This window comes from Nicotiana tomentosiformis, chromosome 3 (genome assembly GCF_000390325.3).
Source record: "Nicotiana tomentosiformis chromosome 3, ASM39032v3, whole genome shotgun sequence".
Lineage (NCBI taxonomy): Eukaryota > Viridiplantae > Streptophyta > Magnoliopsida > Solanales > Solanaceae > Nicotiana > Nicotiana tomentosiformis.
In genome coordinates, this window is record NC_090814.1 from 42,386,370 (window position 1) to 42,405,460 (window position 19,091).

The following is a 19,091-nucleotide window of genomic DNA, read 5'->3' on the forward strand; positions in this document are numbered from 1 at the left end:
CTATAAAGAGGGTCTAGATTTCCGAAAATGTCCCTCAATTAACCAATAACTCTCTTTCAACCTCAGGTATCAGGGCCGATGTAAAGTCGGCCACGAAGTCTTCCATTATTTAGGAATTAATGGCAGTCCGAGGTCGATATTCAATATCGTACCCACTTACTTCAATGGACCATTTGGCCAATCGGCCCGAGAGTTCGGGTTTATGCATAACGTTCCTAAATGGGTAAGTAGTTACGACACATATGGGGTGATATTGGAAGTATGGCTTTAGCTTCCTAGAGGCACTTAGCAATGCGAGCGCCAATTTTTCTAGGTGGGTGTATCTAGTTTCGGCCTCACCCAAGGTCCGGCTAACATAATAAAGCAGAAATTATGTACCTTGTTCTTCCCGAACTAGGACTCCACTTACCGCTATCTCCGATACTTCCAAATACAAGTATAGTTGTTCGTGTGTCCTCGGTGTGTGAAGCAGTGGCGGGCTCGATAAATATCGCTTAAGTTCTTCCAAGGCCCGTTGGCATTCCGAGGTCCATGTGAAGTTGTTTTTCTTCTTCAGCAACGAGAAACATCGATGACTCTTATCGGAGGACCTCGAGATGAATCTCCCCAAGGCGGCAATGCGCCCGGTTAGCCTTTTCACGACCTTCATGTTGTCCACTACCGTGATATCTTCGATAGATTTGATCTTGTCGGGGTTGATCTCGATTCCTCAGTTGGATACCATGAATCCGAGAAATTTACCTGATCCGACTCCGAACGTGCATTTTTTCGGATTCAGCTTCATGATGTACTTCTTCAATATACTGAAGGTTTCCTGCAAATGCTTTAAATGGTCCTCTGCTCGCATGGATTTAACCAACATATCGTCAATGTAAAATTCCATCGATTTTCCTATTTGTTCTTCGAACATCCGATTTACTAGGCATTGATATGTGGCACCGGCATTTTTTAATCCAAACGGCATTACATTATAACAGTATGTGCCATTTTTAGTGATGAAGGAGGTTTTTTCCTGATCACCGGGGTCCATCCGTATTTGGTTGTACCCGTAATAGGCATCGAGAAAACTAAGAATCTCGTGGCCGGTCGTGGCATCGATCATACGATCGATTTTGGGCAAAGAAAAAGAATATTTGGGGCATGCTTTATTCAAATCTTTGTAATTTATATACATTCTTAGTTTATTCCCCTTTTTAGGGACTACCACTACATTTTCTAACCAATCCGGGTATTTAACCTCTCGAATGGATCCTATTTTTAGGAGTTTAGATACCCCATCCTTGATGAAAGCATGTTTGACCTCGGACTGGGGCCTCCTTTTCTTCTTGACCGGATTAGTTTTTGGGTTATGCTTAGTCTATGAGTGGTTATTTCTGGTGGGATCCCTGTCATATCAATATGGGACCAAGCAAAACAATCTATGTTAACTATAAGAAATTGAATAAATTTTTTCCTGAGCTCGGGAGTTAGTCCGGTGCCCGAGTATACTTTTCGATCGGGCAAATGCTCGATTAATACAATATGTTCCAGCTCTTCGATCGTCGATTTGGTTGTGTTGGAGTCATCGGGGATTATAAAAGATTGGGGACCCCGTAATCATCGTCTTCGTAAGTCTTTTTCTTATCTGATTGGGTTGTTACCGGAATCAGTAATTGTTATTTGGTCTCTGGGTCGGCGCCAGAATTCGGTTCCTTCGGTGTTATGATCGTTGATATCAGAACCACTTCTTCGATGGCAAAGATATCTTTTGCGGACGGTTGTTCCCCGTAGATTGTCTTGATCCCCCCTGGGACTGGGAATTTTAACACTTGGTGAAGAGTTGAGGGTACTACTCTCATGTGGTGGATCCATGGCCTTCCGAGAAGGGCGTTGTACCTCATGTCCCCTCCGATTACATAAAACTTGGCCTCTCGTACGATTTTGGCGGTATTGACCGGTAACGTTATCTCTCCTTTGGTGGTTTCATATGCCATGTTGAACCCGTTTAGGACTCGGACTGCTGGCATCATCCTCTCTTGTAGACCGAACTGTTCTGCGACCTTCGATCGAATGATGTTGGCTGAGCTACCTGGATCAATTAATACACGTTTGATTCTAGTTTTATTTAAGAGTAAAGATATTACTAGTGCATCATTGTGAGGTTTTATGATCCTTTTCACGTCCTCGTCGCTGAAGGATAAGGCTCCTTCAGGTATGTAGTCTCAAGTTCATTTCTCCCGGGTGACGGAGATTTTGGTGCATTTCAACATTGGCCCTTGTGGGATGTCGACTCCATCGATGATCATATTTATGACGTATTGAGGTTAGGTATCTTCTTGTCATGTCTGTTTGTTAGAATCCCTATTTCTAAAGTGGTTCTTGGCTCGGTCGCTCAAGAACTCCCGAAGGTGCCCATTGTTGAATAAACAGGCTACTTCTTCTCTCAACTGTTGACAATATTCCGTTCTATGACCGTGAGTGCCATGATATTTGCACATCTGGTTAGGGTCCCTTTGAGCTGGATCGGATTATAAAGGTTGAGGCCATTTGGTATCACTGATGCACCCGATAGCAGATACTATGGGTGCAGCATCGATATTAAAGTTATACTCTAATAGCCTCGGTGCCTCTTTAGGCCCGAAGGACCTGTCGAAGCTATTTTTGGTCTTGATTCCCTGATTGCTTCGACCTTGATCACTTCTCCTGTCATTTGTTACGGGTTCCGCCCTGACCCACTGCTTCTTGGATCTCTATAGGGCCGATATCGATCCCCGTTTGATCCTGGTTCACGATCGATGTCCCTCTTGGCTCTATCAAGAGTCCTGGCGAGATATATAGACTTCGAAGGTGCCCCGAGTTGATCATCTTTGACTCTGATTTTTGATTGATACCAATTGTGTACATCGGTCCAGGTAATATCAGGGTATTCTATCAGGTTTTTCTTTAATTGTTGCGAAGCCACCGAGCTTCGAATATTGAGTCCCTGAGTGAAAGCCCGAACATCCCAATCATCAGCGACCGGCAGCAGATCTATTTGTTCCATTTGAAAACGGGACACGAACTCCCTGAGCATCTCGTTCTCCTTCTGTTTGACTTTGAAAAGGTCTGATTTCTTGGTTTGGACCTTGATGGCACCGGCATGTGCTTTTATGAAAGAGTCTGCAAGCATAGAAAAAGAGTCAATAGAATTAGGAGGTAAGTTGTGATACCATATCATGGCTCCCTTTGACAGGGTTTCCCCAAATGTTTTCAGCAAAACAGACTCGATTTTGCCATCTTCTAAGTCGTTCCCTTTGATGGAACATGTATAAGAGGTTACATGCTCGTTTGGATCGGTCATTCCGTTGTACTTAGGTTTTTTGGGCATACAAAATTTCTTGGGGATCGGTTTTAGGGCGGCTTTGAGTAAAAGGTTTTTGCGCGAACTTCTTGGAATCCAGTCCCTTAAATATCGGGGGTGCTCCTGGGATTTGATCTACCCTGGAATTATAGGTTTCAACCTTTTTATCGTTCGCTTCGATCTTCTTTTCCCCTAACTCTATCCACTTCGTCAGCTCCTCGAGCATTTTTATAATTTTGGGGTTAGTCCCCGACTCTTGTTCATTCGACCTTACCATGTCCGGTTTAATTCTACGGGTGACTTTTTGGGGCGGATCGGGTTCAACCCTGCTCGGTGCCTGGGTTTGGCTATACAACTGAGCTATCGCCACCTGTTAGGCTTGAAGCATTTCGAAGATCATGCGTAGGCTAATTCCGTCTTCTTCAATGTTTTGTGTGTTTCGAGCTGCAGATCGGGCTCCACCACAGACGCTATTTTAAGGGTCGGTACGTAAGTTCACGTCGATGGCCACATGTGAATTTACATCAATTGGATCCACAGTCTGAATTCCAACGACATCAGCGGGTGGTCCCGCATTAGCGAGCGCCATGTTCTTATTCTCACCTTGATGACCAGCCTCGTTAGCGATATGTAGAGGTGCTAATAAAGAGTTTGTTATTTTTGGCCTGAAATTAAAGACACTTCAAAGAGCAAGTGTAAAGTAGTATACGTTATGAAGATTTGTATCAAATAACCACTATTATCCCTAGCCCCACGGTGGGTGCAAATCTGTTTACCCCCAAAATCGGATAACAATTGAATTTATACACGGCTTTAAGGATATGTGATCTAATTCGATACAAAATGAGAAATCAGATCTAATATGGAAGAATAAGTAGAAATATAAATGCAAATTATGCAGATTGAACAACTTAAGCCCCGTAAGATTAACTTCATTCGAATTTAGATGTGATATTATTGAAGCAAGAAATAATATGAACAAAGCTGAAAAACGTAGTATCTTATTCTTTTGAGTATGTTCCAATATGCCTAATGAATTATTCAGTTCCCTTTATATATCTAGGGAGATGAAGCATTTAAGACATTATTTTATAAGAAATTATGCAGACCGTTGGCTTCCTTTTTGACTTAATCCCGTGATTTCTGCCATAATGATTGGTTAATGGCAAGAATCACGGATCCTTGTCGGATGAGTTGGCAAAACTTTTCTTCGAGGCCGTTAGAAGCAGGTTCAGTCGTGCCCTTGATAAACTCGAGGGAAAATCTGATGATCTTGTTCGAACTTCGATACTCGATATCGAGCTCGGTTACATTTTTAACCTCGATCTCTTACTTATGTGTCGAGCCTTGACCTATTGTTCCAGATGCTCGATCAAGCGTCGAGCTCGGTTCTACCCGTATACAAGAATACTAAATTACAAGTTAATGCCATAAGAATTGAACACTTGTACAAGTTTTAGGGGAAAAAAGAAGCACGGAATATCAAAAAGCCTTAGAGCATATGACTAATTCTTTATATGCGAGCTTACCAAAAGAGGAGAACTATATTTCATTCTAAAAAAATTTGGAGAAAAGAGTTTGATAATTTAATTGGAATAACAATACGATTAAACAATAATTTGATTGAAAGAAAAATAATTAAGCAAGTCTTTTTCTGTAACTTAGAATAGATCTTATGATCACATAAATTATTTACAAATAAATTTATAGTTGTAGTTCAAAATTAAGATAAATCTCAATTAAGAACAATGAATAACCAATCTCTAAATTCTTAATTTATTATTTATCATCAAGTCTTGAGATAATTAATCGAGTTGAATGCAATCAAGGAGAGAATAAGAAAATGAAAAAATAATAATAAAAGGCAAAAGAGAAAAAGAAAAAAGAAAAAAATAGAAGAAAAATCAAGCTAAAAGTTAAATATCATATGTGGCCGTAGGTCTCGAACTGAGGTACCAAATGCCAAATTTGACCATGGGTGCCTCCCGCCCTATATAGCAAAAGATGAGTAATTTTATACAGGAAATCTATTAGGAAATCTACTAGGATATGTTTGTATACGGTCAAAATCGGGCCTACCCGATTTTGCTGTTTGATCGAGAGAAGGGAGTTACATCGGGGGTAGCCTCATAATAAATCAGACCCGAGCTCGAAGATGAGACATCAAGCCTAGAGATCGAAGTGTACGTTAAGACCGAGGTCAGCAACAATCGAGATCAAGTATGACCGGCTTCGAGGGGAGCATAATAACGGAATGGCTAGATATCAGTAACCGGTCGAAGATCACTGCGTGAATCTCGGGACGGATATCCGTGATTGGTCAAGGATCATGGCGTGAATCTCGGAATGGACCAAATCAGAAGCGGTTGACTAGCCGTTTATACGATTTCCTTCTGTAATTACAGACATGCCATAATTAGGTTTCCTCTACTATATAAAGAGGAGTTCTAATCAGATTCACTGATAAGAATATACATATACGCTGCTTTCTTTGTCTTACTTACTGTCCATCCTCTATTGTTCTTATTAACTAACCTCAAGACTATCTCGAATCAAGGACGAGGCATTGTTTGCAGACCGATTTGATTTATTTTATTGTCCAATTTATCTATTTAATTCATTGTTTATCAATTGGTGCTGGTTTAAATCACATATCCTTAAAACTACAATATAAGTTTAATTGTTACTCAATTTTTAGGGTAAACAGTTTGGCGCCCACCGTGGGGCTGAGGATAATAGTGATTGTTCAATATTGATTCTAGTAAAACGCACTATTGTATGCTTGTTCTTGTCAAGTATCTTTGCTTTCATGTTAAAACATGTCAAACTCACAGAACGCATCCATACACGGTGACAACGGCCTCAGATTCCACGGTGAAAACGAAAATGTAATTGCTCCAGGAGTCGAGGTGCCACGGTCTAATTTCGGGGGAGCACCGGTTTCCAACCCAGTCGATGCCAATTTGCACGTTGCTCTAAATGGGGACCTAGGGGTAGGTCTCGATGGGAGCGTATGCAAAGAAGGCCGATCTAGTGACCAAGGAACACAAGGCAGAGGAGATGAAGGAGTCAGTCTCCAAGTGATATTCGAGTTGCTTTAGGCTCAGCAAGCCGCTATTGCTCAGTTACAAATTCAACATAGAGCTTCGAATAGGGTCGAGCCGGAAATTACTCGCCGTACCGAGCCAGTACTGGAAAGGTCGAATGGAAACGAATCGAGGACTGATCCTGCGGTAATGAAAATGCTCGAGGAGCTCACCAAAAGAATTGAATCGGGGGAGAAGAGTATCGAAGCCAACGATAAAAAAGTGGAAACATACAACTCTCGAGTTGACCAGATACCGGGGGCACCGCCAATCTTGAAAGGGATGGATTCGAAGAAGTTTGTACAAAAGCCGTTTCCTCCAAGTGTAGCTCCGAAGCCTATTCTAAAGAAGTTTTGTATGCCAGACATACCCAATTATAATGGGACCACCGATCCCAACGAGCATGTTACTTCATATACATGCTCTATCAAGGGTAACAATTTAGAAGATGATGAAATCAAATCTGTGCTATTAAAAATATTCGGAGAGACCCTTTCGAAGGAGGCAATGATTTGGTATCACAACCTACCACCAAATTCCATCGACTCATTTGCCATGTTAGCAGATTCTTTCGTAAAGGCACACGCCGGGGCCATAAAGGTCGCAACGAGGAAATCAGACCTTTTCAAAGTAAGACAAAGGGATAATGAAATGCTGAGGGAGTTCGTATCCCGATTTCAAATAGAACGCATGGAGTTGCCACTTGTCACAGATGATTGGGCCGTTCAAGATTTCACCCAAGGGTTGAACGAGCGGAGTTTGATAGCATCACATCAGTTGAAACAAAATTTGATCGAGTATCCAGCTGTAACTTGGGCAGATGTGCACAATCGATATCAATCAAAGATCAGGGTCGAGGACGACCAATTAGGAGCCCCTCCCGGTTCAGTACATCTAAACAGGTCGGCAGTTAAAAACCAGAGGGACGTCAACAGGGAGCCAGGATCGAACAGAGACCGATATCAACCATACACCACAGATCGAAGGAACAATGGTTCAGGACGCAATTCCGCACGGAGCAATCGAAGAAGTGATCGAGGACAGAATTCTTGGGGACTTATGAGCAAAAGTGGTTTTGACAAGTATGACGATCCCCCAGAGGCACCTCGGTTATCGGAATATAACTTTAGCATCGATGCATCGGGTATTGTATCGGTAATCAGAAGAATCAAAGATACTTGGTGGCCCAGATCCATACAAAACAATCCTTCCCAAAGAAACCCAAATTTGATGTGCAAGTATCATGGCACGCATGGTCACAAGACCGAGGATTGCAGGCAATTAAGGGAGGAGATAACCCGTCTATTCAATGAGGTCCACCATCGAGAGTTCCTCAGCGATCGAGCCAAGAATCATTTCAGAGAAAGGGACGCCAATAGGAAAAATGAACAGGAAGAACCCAACATGTCATTCATATGATCGTCGGTGGGGTCGACATTCCACAGGGACCCATATTCAAACGCACTAAGGTATCAATCACTAGGGAAAAAATGAGCCCGAGAATATGTACCCGAAGGCACTTTATCTTTCAATGACGAAGAAGCAGAAGGCATTTCTCAGCCCCACAACAACGCTCTGGTAATTTCTATCTTATTAAATAAAGTTCAAGTTAAGCGTATTTTAGTGGATCCAGGTAGCTCAGCGAATATCATCCGATCGAGGGTCATGGAGCAGCTCGGCCTACAAAATCAAATTGTGCCCACAACTTGGGTCTTAAACGGCTTCAATATGACCAGTGAAACAACTAAATGGGAGATTATTCTACCGGTGAACGTGACTGGAACCATTCAAGATACTAAGTTCCATGTAATCGAGGGCGATATGAGGTACAATGCACTACTCGGTAGATCTTGGATCCATAATATGAGGGCAGTCCCTTCGAATCTCCACCAAATGATGAAATTCTCGGCGTCGGCCGGGGTAAAAATAATATACGGGGAGCAGCATGCTGCAAAGGAAATGTTTGCAGTCGATGAGGTAACACTGATATCGACACTATCAACCTCGGAAAGGTCGAGCATAAAAAGTAAACAGGAAGTCAAATAGCAATCACAGCCACCAGCCTCGACCGAATCAGGGAAGCAGGAGATAGAAGAAGAAGAGGAGGATTTTCTGACCCCTCAAACTTTTATTGTTCCCGAAGATTCTGACGCCACCAAATCAACGGTCGAAGAGCTAGGACAGGTTATATTGATCGAGTACCTACCCGAGCGAAAGGTATACCTGGGAACGGGATTAACCCACGAACTCAGGAAAAAGCTTATTCAATTTCTTATTGATAACATAGATTGTTTTTGCTTGGTCCCATTTAGACATGACAGGGATCCCACCGGAGATAACGACGCATCGGCTAAGCCTGGACCCTAGGTTCAGACCGGTGAAGCAAAAGAGAAGACCTCAGTCTGAGGTAAAGCATGCATTCATAAAGGACGAGGTAACTAAACTTCTCAAGATAGGGTCCATTCGGGAGGTGAAATATCCCGAATGGTTAGCCAATGTAGTTGTAGTCCCAAAAAAGGGAACAAACTTAGAATGTGTGTAGATTATAAGGATTTAAACAAGGCATGCCCCAAAGATTCTTTTCCACTGCCTAACATCGATCGCATGATCGATGCCACGGCTGGCCATGAGATCCTTACTTTTCTCGATGCCTATTCCGGGTACAATCAAATCCAAATGAACCTGGAGGACCGAGAAAAGACTTAATTTATCACCAAGTATGGAACATATTGTTATAATGTAATGCCCTTCGGGCTAAAAAATGCAGGAGCTACTTACCAACGCCTAGTAAATAAAATGTTCGAAGAACAAATAGGTAAATTAATGGAAGTTTATATCGATGACATACTAGTTAAGTCCCTGCGCGCAGAGGACCATTTGGCTCATTTTCAGGAAATATTCGAGATTTTAAGGAAATACAACATGAAGCTCAACCCCGAGAAATGTACTTTCGGGGACGGTTCGGGCAAGTTCCTTGGCTTCATGGTATCAAATCGGGGAGTCGAGATCAACCACGAAAAAATCAAGGCCATCGAAGACATCACCATCGTGGACAGTGTAAAATTCGTGCAGAGGCTAACTGGACGGATAGCTGCCTTAGGCCGATTCATTTCGAGGTCATCGGATCGAAGCCACAAATTTTTCTCTCTGCTCAAAAAGAACAATTTTGCCTGGACCCCGGAATGCCAACAGACATTAGAGGAATTGAAGCGATACCTATCGATCCCACCACTGCTTCACACTCCAAAGGCAGATGAAAAACTTTACTTGTACTTGGCAGTATCGAAAATCGCGGTAAGTGGTGTCCTAGTTCAGTAAAAGCAAGGTACGCAATTTCCCGTTTATTATGTAAGTCGAACCTTAGGAGAAGAAGAAACTAGATATCCACATTTGGAGAAATTAACACTTGCACTGATAAATGCCTCTAGAAAGTTAAGACCATACTTTCAATGTCACCCCATATGCGTATTAACAACTTACCCACTTCGTAATATTTTGCACAAACCCGAACTATCGGGCCGATTGGCCAAATGGGCCGTCGAACTCAGTGGGTACAATATCGAATATCAACCCCGGACGGCCATCAAGTTTCAAATTTTAGCGGACTTCATGGCCGATTTCACGCCAACCCTCGTACCCGAAGTAGAAAAGGAACTATTGTTAAAATCGGGTACATAATCGGGGGTATAGACCCTTTTCACAGATGGTGCTTCGAATGTGAAGGGGTACGGGCTAGGCATCATTTTGAACCCTCCCACGGGTAGCACTATTAGGAAATCTATCAAAACTTCTAGGTTGACTAACAATGAGGCCGAGTATGAGGCCATGATTGTAGGTCTCGAGCTAGCTAAAAGCTTAGGAGCAGAATCCATTGAAGCCAAGTGTGACTCTTTACTGGTGGTGAACCAAGTAAACAAAACTTTCGAAGTTCGGGAGGATAGAATGCAAAGGTATTTGGACAAGCTGCAGGTAACCTTGCACCGTTTCAAGGAATGGACTTTACAACATGTACCTCGAGAATAAAATAGTGAGGCCGATGCACTTGCAAGCTTAGGGTCATCGGTCGAGGAAGATGAGATCAGCTCGGGGACTGTCGTTCAACTCTCGAGATCCGTAATCGGGGAAGGTCACGCCGAGATAAACTCTACAAGCTTAACCTGGGATTGGAGGAATAAATATATTGAATACTTGAAGAACGGAAAGCTCCCATCGAACCCTAAAGAGTCGAGGGCCCTACGAACCAGAGCTGCTCGATTCACATTGGTTGAAGATGGAACATTATACAGAAGGACATTCGATGGACCATTGGCAGTATGCTTAGGACCAGGAGACACCGATTATGTTCTACGAGAGGTCCATGAAGGCACTTGTGGGAACCACTTCGGTGCCGAATCACTGATTCATAAAATCATTAGAGCAGGATACTACTGGGATAGTATAGAAAAAGACACTAAGGAGTTTGTTCGAAAATATGATAAATGTCAAAGTTTTGTACCGATCATCCATCAGCCCGGAGAACAACTTCATTCAGTCCTATCCCATGGCCATTCATGAAATGGGGGATAAATATCGTCGTCCCTCTGCCATCGTCCCCAGGTAAAGCCAAGTTCATTTTATTTATGACTGACTATTTCTCTAAATGGGTTGAAGCACAGGCGTTCGAAAAAGTGAGAGAGAAAGAGGTTATAGACTTCATCTGGGATCACATCGTATGTCAATTTGGGATACCTGCCGAAATAGTGTGTGACAATGGAAAACAATTTATCGGCAGCAAAGTGACGAAATTCCTCGAAGACCACAAAATAAAAAGGATATTATCAACGCCGTATCACCCTAGTGGGAACGGATAGGCCGAGTCGACGAACAAGACTATTATTCAAAACCTAAAGAAAAGGTTGAACGACGCTAAGAGGAAATGGAGAGAAATTCTACCCGAAGTCCTTTGGGCATATCGAACAACGTCAAAATCCAGTACGGGGGCAACCCCGTTCTCCTTAGTATATGGCTCCGAAGCCTTGATTCCAGTCGAAGTCGGGGAACCCAGTGCCAGGTTTTGACATACAACAGAAGAGTCAAATCACGAGGCTATGAATACTATCCTCGAATTATTGGATGAAAAAGGAGAAGTCGCACTCGTTCGAATGGCTGTACAAAAGCAACGAATCGAAAGATACTACAATAGGATAACCAACCTTCGCCACTTCAGAGTCGGGGACTTAGTCTTGAGGAAAGTCACCGTCAACACTCGAGATCCTAATGAAGGGAAGCTCGGCCCAAATTGGGAAGGACCCTACCAAGTCCTCGACATTGTCGGAAAGGGATCTTATAAGCTTGGCACGATGGATGGCGAACAACTGCCAAATAATTGAAACATATCGCTTCTCAAACGGTATTATTGCTAAGGTATGACTTTATTCCCTTTTTTCATTTATATATTCGGCACTAACTCACTGCAGATGATCGATCAAAGATATCGAGACCTCAGGTTTTAAAGCACGCGCTGCACTCTTTTTCCCTTAGATCGGTTTTTGTCCCAAGTGGGTTTTTCGATAAGGTTTTTAATGAGGCAACAATTATGTGCTACCTGAGGATGATTCAACAGTATCCAAGGCTTATTTATAATCAACCTCGAATATTGGGGGGCATCACCCTCGGATGTTACATTTTTTAGGGAAATACTTCGTGTCAAAGGGTCTCGATAGAGAAACTTTGTAATGGGCCAAACGGTCGAATGAACCGTGTCCGTATAGATTAGTCGAACCCCGATGGAAAAACATGTACGCATGTATAAATTATACAAAGAAGCATTCTTTCTATATTAAACATCTTGTGTCTCAAAGAAAATTTTCTACTATACAAGCTCCATACTTATGATTTTGTGAGAAATGGCTCAAAGGCCAAGTGCAAATATACCTCGTACACTCGGGGACTGCCATCGACGATCGACATATTCGAGTAATCTAAACTCAAATTCATAAGACCTCAAAGAGGCACCCCTCGATCTATAGGTCAAGGGCATCACTCTCGGGGACCCAAAGGCCCCCAAAGGCTAAGCCCAAGAGGCATACCCAAAGGCTACGGCCAAATTAGCCCAAGAGGCATACCCAAAGGCTACGGCCAAATTAAAGAAGCTCAGAGATGTCCGAATTTTGCAATAAAAATAGGCCTTCGAATTCTTTGAAAAACCGGTTAAAAAAGGCTACCCTTGGCATGTAGTCAAAAGGGCTTCGATAAAATCAGCCCTCGAAAAACCTTAAGAGGTATCAAATTATCTTAACACAAACGTGTTAAGGCACAAAAAGCAAAGGGGTTTCAATCGACATTGAACCCTCAAAAAATCCAATGGGTAAAGAATACGTGTTAAGACATAAAGGATTTTTTTTACTAAGTCTTCTAAGCTGAAAAAGGGAATAAATAGCCATCTTTTAGAGGCTATATCGGCCCAATCTAAAGAGCCTAAGGGCCAATACACTTAGAGTTCGAGATTTTGTTCTCACTCAATTCGGACCTAAGGATTCCACTATTCTGAGCTCAAATAAAATATAACTCGAGGATTCATCATTATATGATATAAAACCTTAAGGGGTCTATTACTGTGAGTTCGAAACTTACTCGAACTCAGCTATAAAAGCAGTACATTTACGGCTTCTATCAAGCCATCCGAAATTAAAATCCCGAACATATTGTTAAGCTCGGGGATTCTCCCTCGCTTAACTCAAAAGTCTAAGGGTTTGTTCTACTCTGAGTTCGAGCTATTACTCACTCAATTATAGAGGCTACAGTAACCCGATTGCAACAAGGTTTTCACAAGGCAAAGGCAAAACAGAATTTATCATAAATCAGAAATCGGAGACGAAATGGAAAGAAAAGAATTCTTTCATATATGCAAAGTATTTACAAAGACTACTCAGGGTCTTACACAAAAAACAAAAGGAGAAAAAATCCTAAGTGCCTAGTCTGCCTCGGGAGCTTCATCTTCATCTCCGCTCTTGGATCCACTCGCAAAGTCTTCTTCATCGGAAAGCAAAGCTCCGGCCTCGTCCTCCAAAACCTTCGCATTCTCGATATCAGCCGTGAGGTTGAATCCACGAGCATGTACCTCCTCAAGAGTCTCTCTTCGAGACCCGTGCCTAGCATTCTCGGCAACACAGGACAATCTAACCTCAGCAGCGTCAGAAATTTCCTTTGCCCGAGTGTTAGCGGCTTCGGCGTCAGCTCGGTAGGAGGCCACGAGCGCCTCTGCCTCTGATGTGGCCCTTGTAAGCTCAGCGGCCAACCGAGTCTCGAGCTCTTCAACCTTCTAGGCTCGGGCCAAGTTCTCCTCCTTCACACTTTGGAGTTGACGCTCAACCGAAGACAGTTGGGCCCAAACCGCTTCTTTCTACGAGGCGAGACGGTCCATGTTCTGCTTCTACCCCAAAGTCTCTGCCTCTTTCATCTTGGCCTCCTCACGAAGCAGCTCAACCAATTCGGCCTTCTGCTGAACCTGCAGGATCAAAGTGTTAATTGCCAATATCAGGTTAATACATAACAAGCTCCCAAAAATTTACATTACCCATTCAATGAGCTCGGTCTGATCTCGATGAATTCTTGTCAGCTCGGCTCGAATGCTCATGATCTCCTCTTCTTTTTGCACATAGAGGAGTTTGAGGGCGTTTCTCTCCTCCGTAAGCTTTTTGAGATCAGCCTCACATCGGGCCAGCTTAGCTAGGTACTTGGAAGACGCTTCTCGATGGAGCGATGTAGCTTGTATAGAAAGAAAGGAAGTCAGACTAAGAGAAACAAGAACAAACGCAAGCATGGTAGCATAGTCTAAAACTGACTTGGTTCAGAAGCCGCTGAGCCTCATAAAAAATGAGTGATGCGTCAAGGTCGGAAACATCATCGACCCCCGCGAAGCAACCACGAAATATATCATCCCCTTTGGGGGTCGTCCCCACATCGGGGGTCCCCATGGACCGGGCATCCCGAAACTGCCCCTCAGAGAACGTGGGGTCAGGCGGCGAATCGTCAATATTAATTGCCCCGAGCGAGTCATTGGGGCATTCTCTTCTCTTTGAAGGGCCTCAGAACTAGACCCTTTGGGGACACCCGCCGGTTGCTCATCACGGCAGGAGGCATCATCAACACCCGATGATTCAGGGACTCTGCTCGGACCTTCCCCCGAGATCACCTCGGTCTGCGGCCGAACCCCTCGACCGTCACCGGCTCAGCAGCTTTCGAAGCTTCGATGCTTTCCCTCTTCCGAGCCACCAGCAGGCAGTCGGTATCTTCTCCCTCCTTGTCTTCATCTCGTAGCGTTTGGACTACATCGGCAGGCAGAACGGTGAGATCAGTCTTCAACTTTCGAGCCCTGCTTTTCTTGGGCCTTGGGGTATCTGGTGGCGAGGCCCTTCTCCTTTTCTTATCTTCGGTCGGCTTCGGGACCTCCTCTTCCCCGAGGGGAAGAGGCCTCATAACGGCATTATCTCCAAGACCTGTATGAGAAGAAATCAAGTTAAAAGGAAGTATTTCACAGGAAAGCATCAAACACGAACAGGGGAGCTTACTATGATTTTTGGCCTCCCATCGACCCTTGGCCAAATCACGCCACGAACGCTCAGCATACGAAGAGATTGAAACCAGTTGTCGAACCCAACCTGCAAGGTCCGGGACTGCACCAGGAAACCAGGGGGAAGCTACACCATAAAGAAGAATATAGATGAGAAGAAGTAAAGGAAACATAACAAGTAATCAAACGTTATCGATGAAGTTCTACTTACGCTTCATGTTCCATTCTTCGGGAAATGGCATCTTCTCAGCGGGGATTAAATCGGAGGTCCTGATTCGGACAAACCGGCAAATCCATCCTCGGTCTTTGTCCTCATCTAAGATCGAGAATAGCACCTTCGTGGCCCGGCGCTGAAGCCTTATCAGTCCACCCCGATAAAGATGGGGACTGTATAGCCTAATGAGATGATCGAGGGTAAAAGACATCCCCTTGATCTTGCTCGAGAAGAATCTGTGCAAAATGGCAATATGCCAAAAAGAGGGGTAGATCTGGCCTAGGGTTACCCGGTATTGGCGGCAGAAGTCGATTATGACGGGATCAACGGAACCCAGTGTGAAAGGGTAAGTATACACACTTAATAACCCTTTCACATGAGTGGTGATGTCCTCTTTGGCGGTAGGAATCACCACCTCTTTATTCTCCCAGTGGCAGTCCTTTTTCACCTGCTCGAGATCGCCTTCGGATATCGAACAGATGTATCTAGACATGGGCTCGCATCGGCCAGGAACCGAAGAGGGTTTTTCGACTTTAAAGTCGGAAGTAAGTTCACATGGCCCGGGGATGCACTCTTCGATACGTGGCTCCACCAATGTTTTGCCACCTGCCGGCCGCGATGAGGAGGCCTTTTCTTATTGAGGAACGGTCTTCGATGTTTTTGCCATTGCTATATGAGGTTTAAGGAAGGAAGAGGCGGAATTTGCGTTTTAATAAGAGATTGGAAAACGAAAACCGACAAAGTTGATGGATTTGAAGAAAATAGAAGAGCTTTTGAAGATTAGAAGAAGTTTGAAAGTAAAGTTTGAAAAGATTATGAAGGTGGTCTATTTATAATAGCCACTTTGGCTGTTTGAAAGCACCGGTGGCCAGCCATCAACTGGCGTTAATTAATGACCTTGGGAACTGCGCAGACGCGATGCTTCAATCGATTCTGTCACTTACGTCACGATGGTGACGTCATAATTGATCGAGGTACTAAATCAAAGGCTCAGTTCATTTCTTCTCGTTACACTCCAAGAAATGAGGGGACTATCTGTATACGGTCAAAATCGGGCCTACCCGATTTTGCTGTTTGATCGAGACAGGGGAGTTGCATCGGAGGTAGCCTCGTAATAAATCAGACTCGAGCTCAAAGATGAGACATCAAGCCTAGAGATCGAAGTCTATGTTGAGACCGAGACCAGCAACAATCGAGATCAAGTATGACCGGCTTCGAGGGGAGCATAATAACGAAATGGCTAGATATCAGTAACCGGTCGAAGATCACGGCATGAATCTCGGGACAGATATCCGTGATTGGTCAAGGATCATGGCGTGAATCTCGGAACGGACCAAATCAGAAGCGGTTGACTAGCAGTTTATACGATTTACTTCTGTAATTAGAGACATACCATAATTAGGTTTCCTATACTATATAAAGAGGAGTTCCAATCATTTGTAGGGCATCATGATTCACTGATAAGAATATACATATAAGCTGCTTTCTTTGTCTTACTTACTGTCCATCCTCTGCTGTTCTTATTAACTAACCTCGATGACTATCTCGAATCGAGGTCGATGCATTGTTTGTAGACCGGTTTGATTTATTTTATTGTTTAATTTATCTATTTAATTCGTTGTTTATCAATTGGTGCTGGTTTAAATCACATATCCTTAAAACCATATAAATTTAATTGTTATTCAATTTTTAGGGTAAACAATGTTCATGTGCCCCATAATCCTTGGTAAACAATGTTCATGTGCCCCATAATCCTTAATGTGATCCGCCATTGCTAGCGATATATAATAAATACTTACATAATTATTTCATTAAAAAGTTAGTTCATTTAACTCTATATAATAATTATTAGTAGCTTGAAATAAATAGTAGATTATTTGCTAAAGTCGATTAAATTACACTAATAGTGTAAAAAGATATTTTTACAAGGAAATTTATTTTATGTATATAAAGGGGGAGAGAGAGAGATTTTACTTCTTTTGATAATTCGACTTTTCAAGAAAGAGAATTCAAATGAACCCTTTGCATAGCTATTGCTCCAAATTGTCGATGTATATAACTTAAAATCAAATTTAAAAAATGCGAAAAGATGTGACAACGATTCATGAAATACGACTGATGCGAAGTTCACAAACGGATACCAAATTATTGCTATCGAGGACCAGAGACGAATCAGAGAAGAGAAGAAGGGAGAAGGAAGATCAGAGGAGAAGAGATATTCAGGGGTTAGAGACAGAGGAGAGGTTGAGAGAGAAGAGAGGAGATACAAGGGAAAATTCAGATTTATCATACTCAATGAAATTACAATGCAGTAGTAGTAACTTTATACTCCTAACTAATCTCATGTGAAGTATACTGAATGAAATAAAAGGCAATTGGAAATTAAACTAAAGTCTAACAAACTTTTCCACTATAATGGCTCCCACTCACTTAAGCTACTTTCGAGCTAAGTTACTAATTTCTGTATCAATACCACCTGTTGAACAACATCCTTGTCCTCAAGGATGGTAAATATAGAATTGGGGCCACCAGGATCAAAAATTTCAAAAAATGTTCTCCAAGTTGAGCATGCAGAAGCTGATTATTTCTGGTTATATCTTGATACAAGGAGAATGGATAATATATGTCCCATGCAAAAGCTTTGCTCCACTCCTTAATGGTTATCTCAACAGAAATGTCCACCTTTCGGCGATAGGAATATACTTTCCAGCTCGATTGTATAATCATTTGGTGTAGAAAGTAAACATCAAGATTGCTCTAGTATCACTCAAGTAACAGAACATCATGAAGGAGCCGCCTGGATCAAAAGGAAACTGATGTGGAAGACCTTGAATTTCAGGGGTTGCAGCAATCAAGTAACTCAATTTCATAGCAAGGAAACAATGCTCCTCTTCATTAATGTTAAGCATAGACCAATATAAGTTGTCTAGTTCTTATGTAGAAGGTATAGTGCAAGCTTCTTCACCAACAAAAGAACAATATGAACATCATTAGAGCTGGTTTTGCTTCCATATGCTGGACTACATGAGGGAATAGGGAAGAATGATGTCACATATCCAGTGAAGCTGCATGTGTGCTGGTGCAAATTTTTTAAATGTTGCAGTTTTTGGAAATGCAACCCAACAACTTGGTTCTCTAGGCCAATCGATATACCACCTGCGTCAAAAGTGAAATGCAAACCATGCACAGCTCCATCCCATAAACTAGCAGAATCATTGGTGTTTGACAAAAAAAATATGTAGTCCAACCACCTCAACTCTAGATGTTGTAATCAAACTACTCGCAAATGCAACCTTCCAAAATGTCCCCAGACTAAATGTCCCTCATTTAACTTTACCTTTGGTTGACGAATTCACTATCAACTCTCTGTGAGTTCCCTGTAATCATGTAAGTTTGCCATCTTCAAGTCTACTATCAAAGTTAAGAGCACCAGAATACATTGCAACAATGAGGATAAAATCAAATAACCACATATGATATAGCTTGCAACCATGTATTTGTTCCACCTCCTTATCAATTATAACCTCTTTGTATTCTTGACTAGCAGTCCCTCCAATAATATCCCACAGTTTCACATGACCAATAGAGTTCATGGTTAGGAGATGCCCTTTGTAACTTAAAAACCCATAATGCACTATCCCTGGAGTTGTAGAGATTTTGAAATATTGCTCCTCACAGAGAAAAATATATCCTTTGTTACAAACCAAATTCGCATACCATAGATCACGTCGTAAGTTAGTCGATGTAAATCCAAGAAGAGATTATCTTTGAGATGATAAGAAGTTAATCCTATTGGTCTTAAACGATACAAGGGTGTATAAGAGTGGTTAACAAATATTAGAAGTTAAACGAATCAAGGATGTTGTAACCCGTATTTTCGGATAACACTAGAGGTGATTAACTGTCCCAAGAGGTCTTGTT

General features: G+C 42.5%; 1 protein-coding gene across 1 annotated transcript; it reads right to left on the minus strand.

Moving 5' to 3' along the window:
* Positions 1-2,692: 2,692 nt before the first annotated feature.
* On the minus strand, positions 2,693-3,319 carry LOC138907703 (uncharacterized). The gene has a single exon (XM_070198308.1). The coding sequence runs from the start codon at positions 3,317-3,319 to the stop codon at positions 2,693-2,695; it is 627 nt and encodes a 208-aa protein (XP_070054409.1).
* Between the last annotated feature and the right edge of the window lie 15,772 nt (positions 3,320-19,091).

What these genes read in the sequence shown, in the direction of transcription:
- LOC138907703 (XM_070198308.1), bottom strand. Translation starts at nt 3,319, where the DNA reads ATGACCGATCCAAACGAGCATGTAACCTCTTATACATGTTCCATCAAA.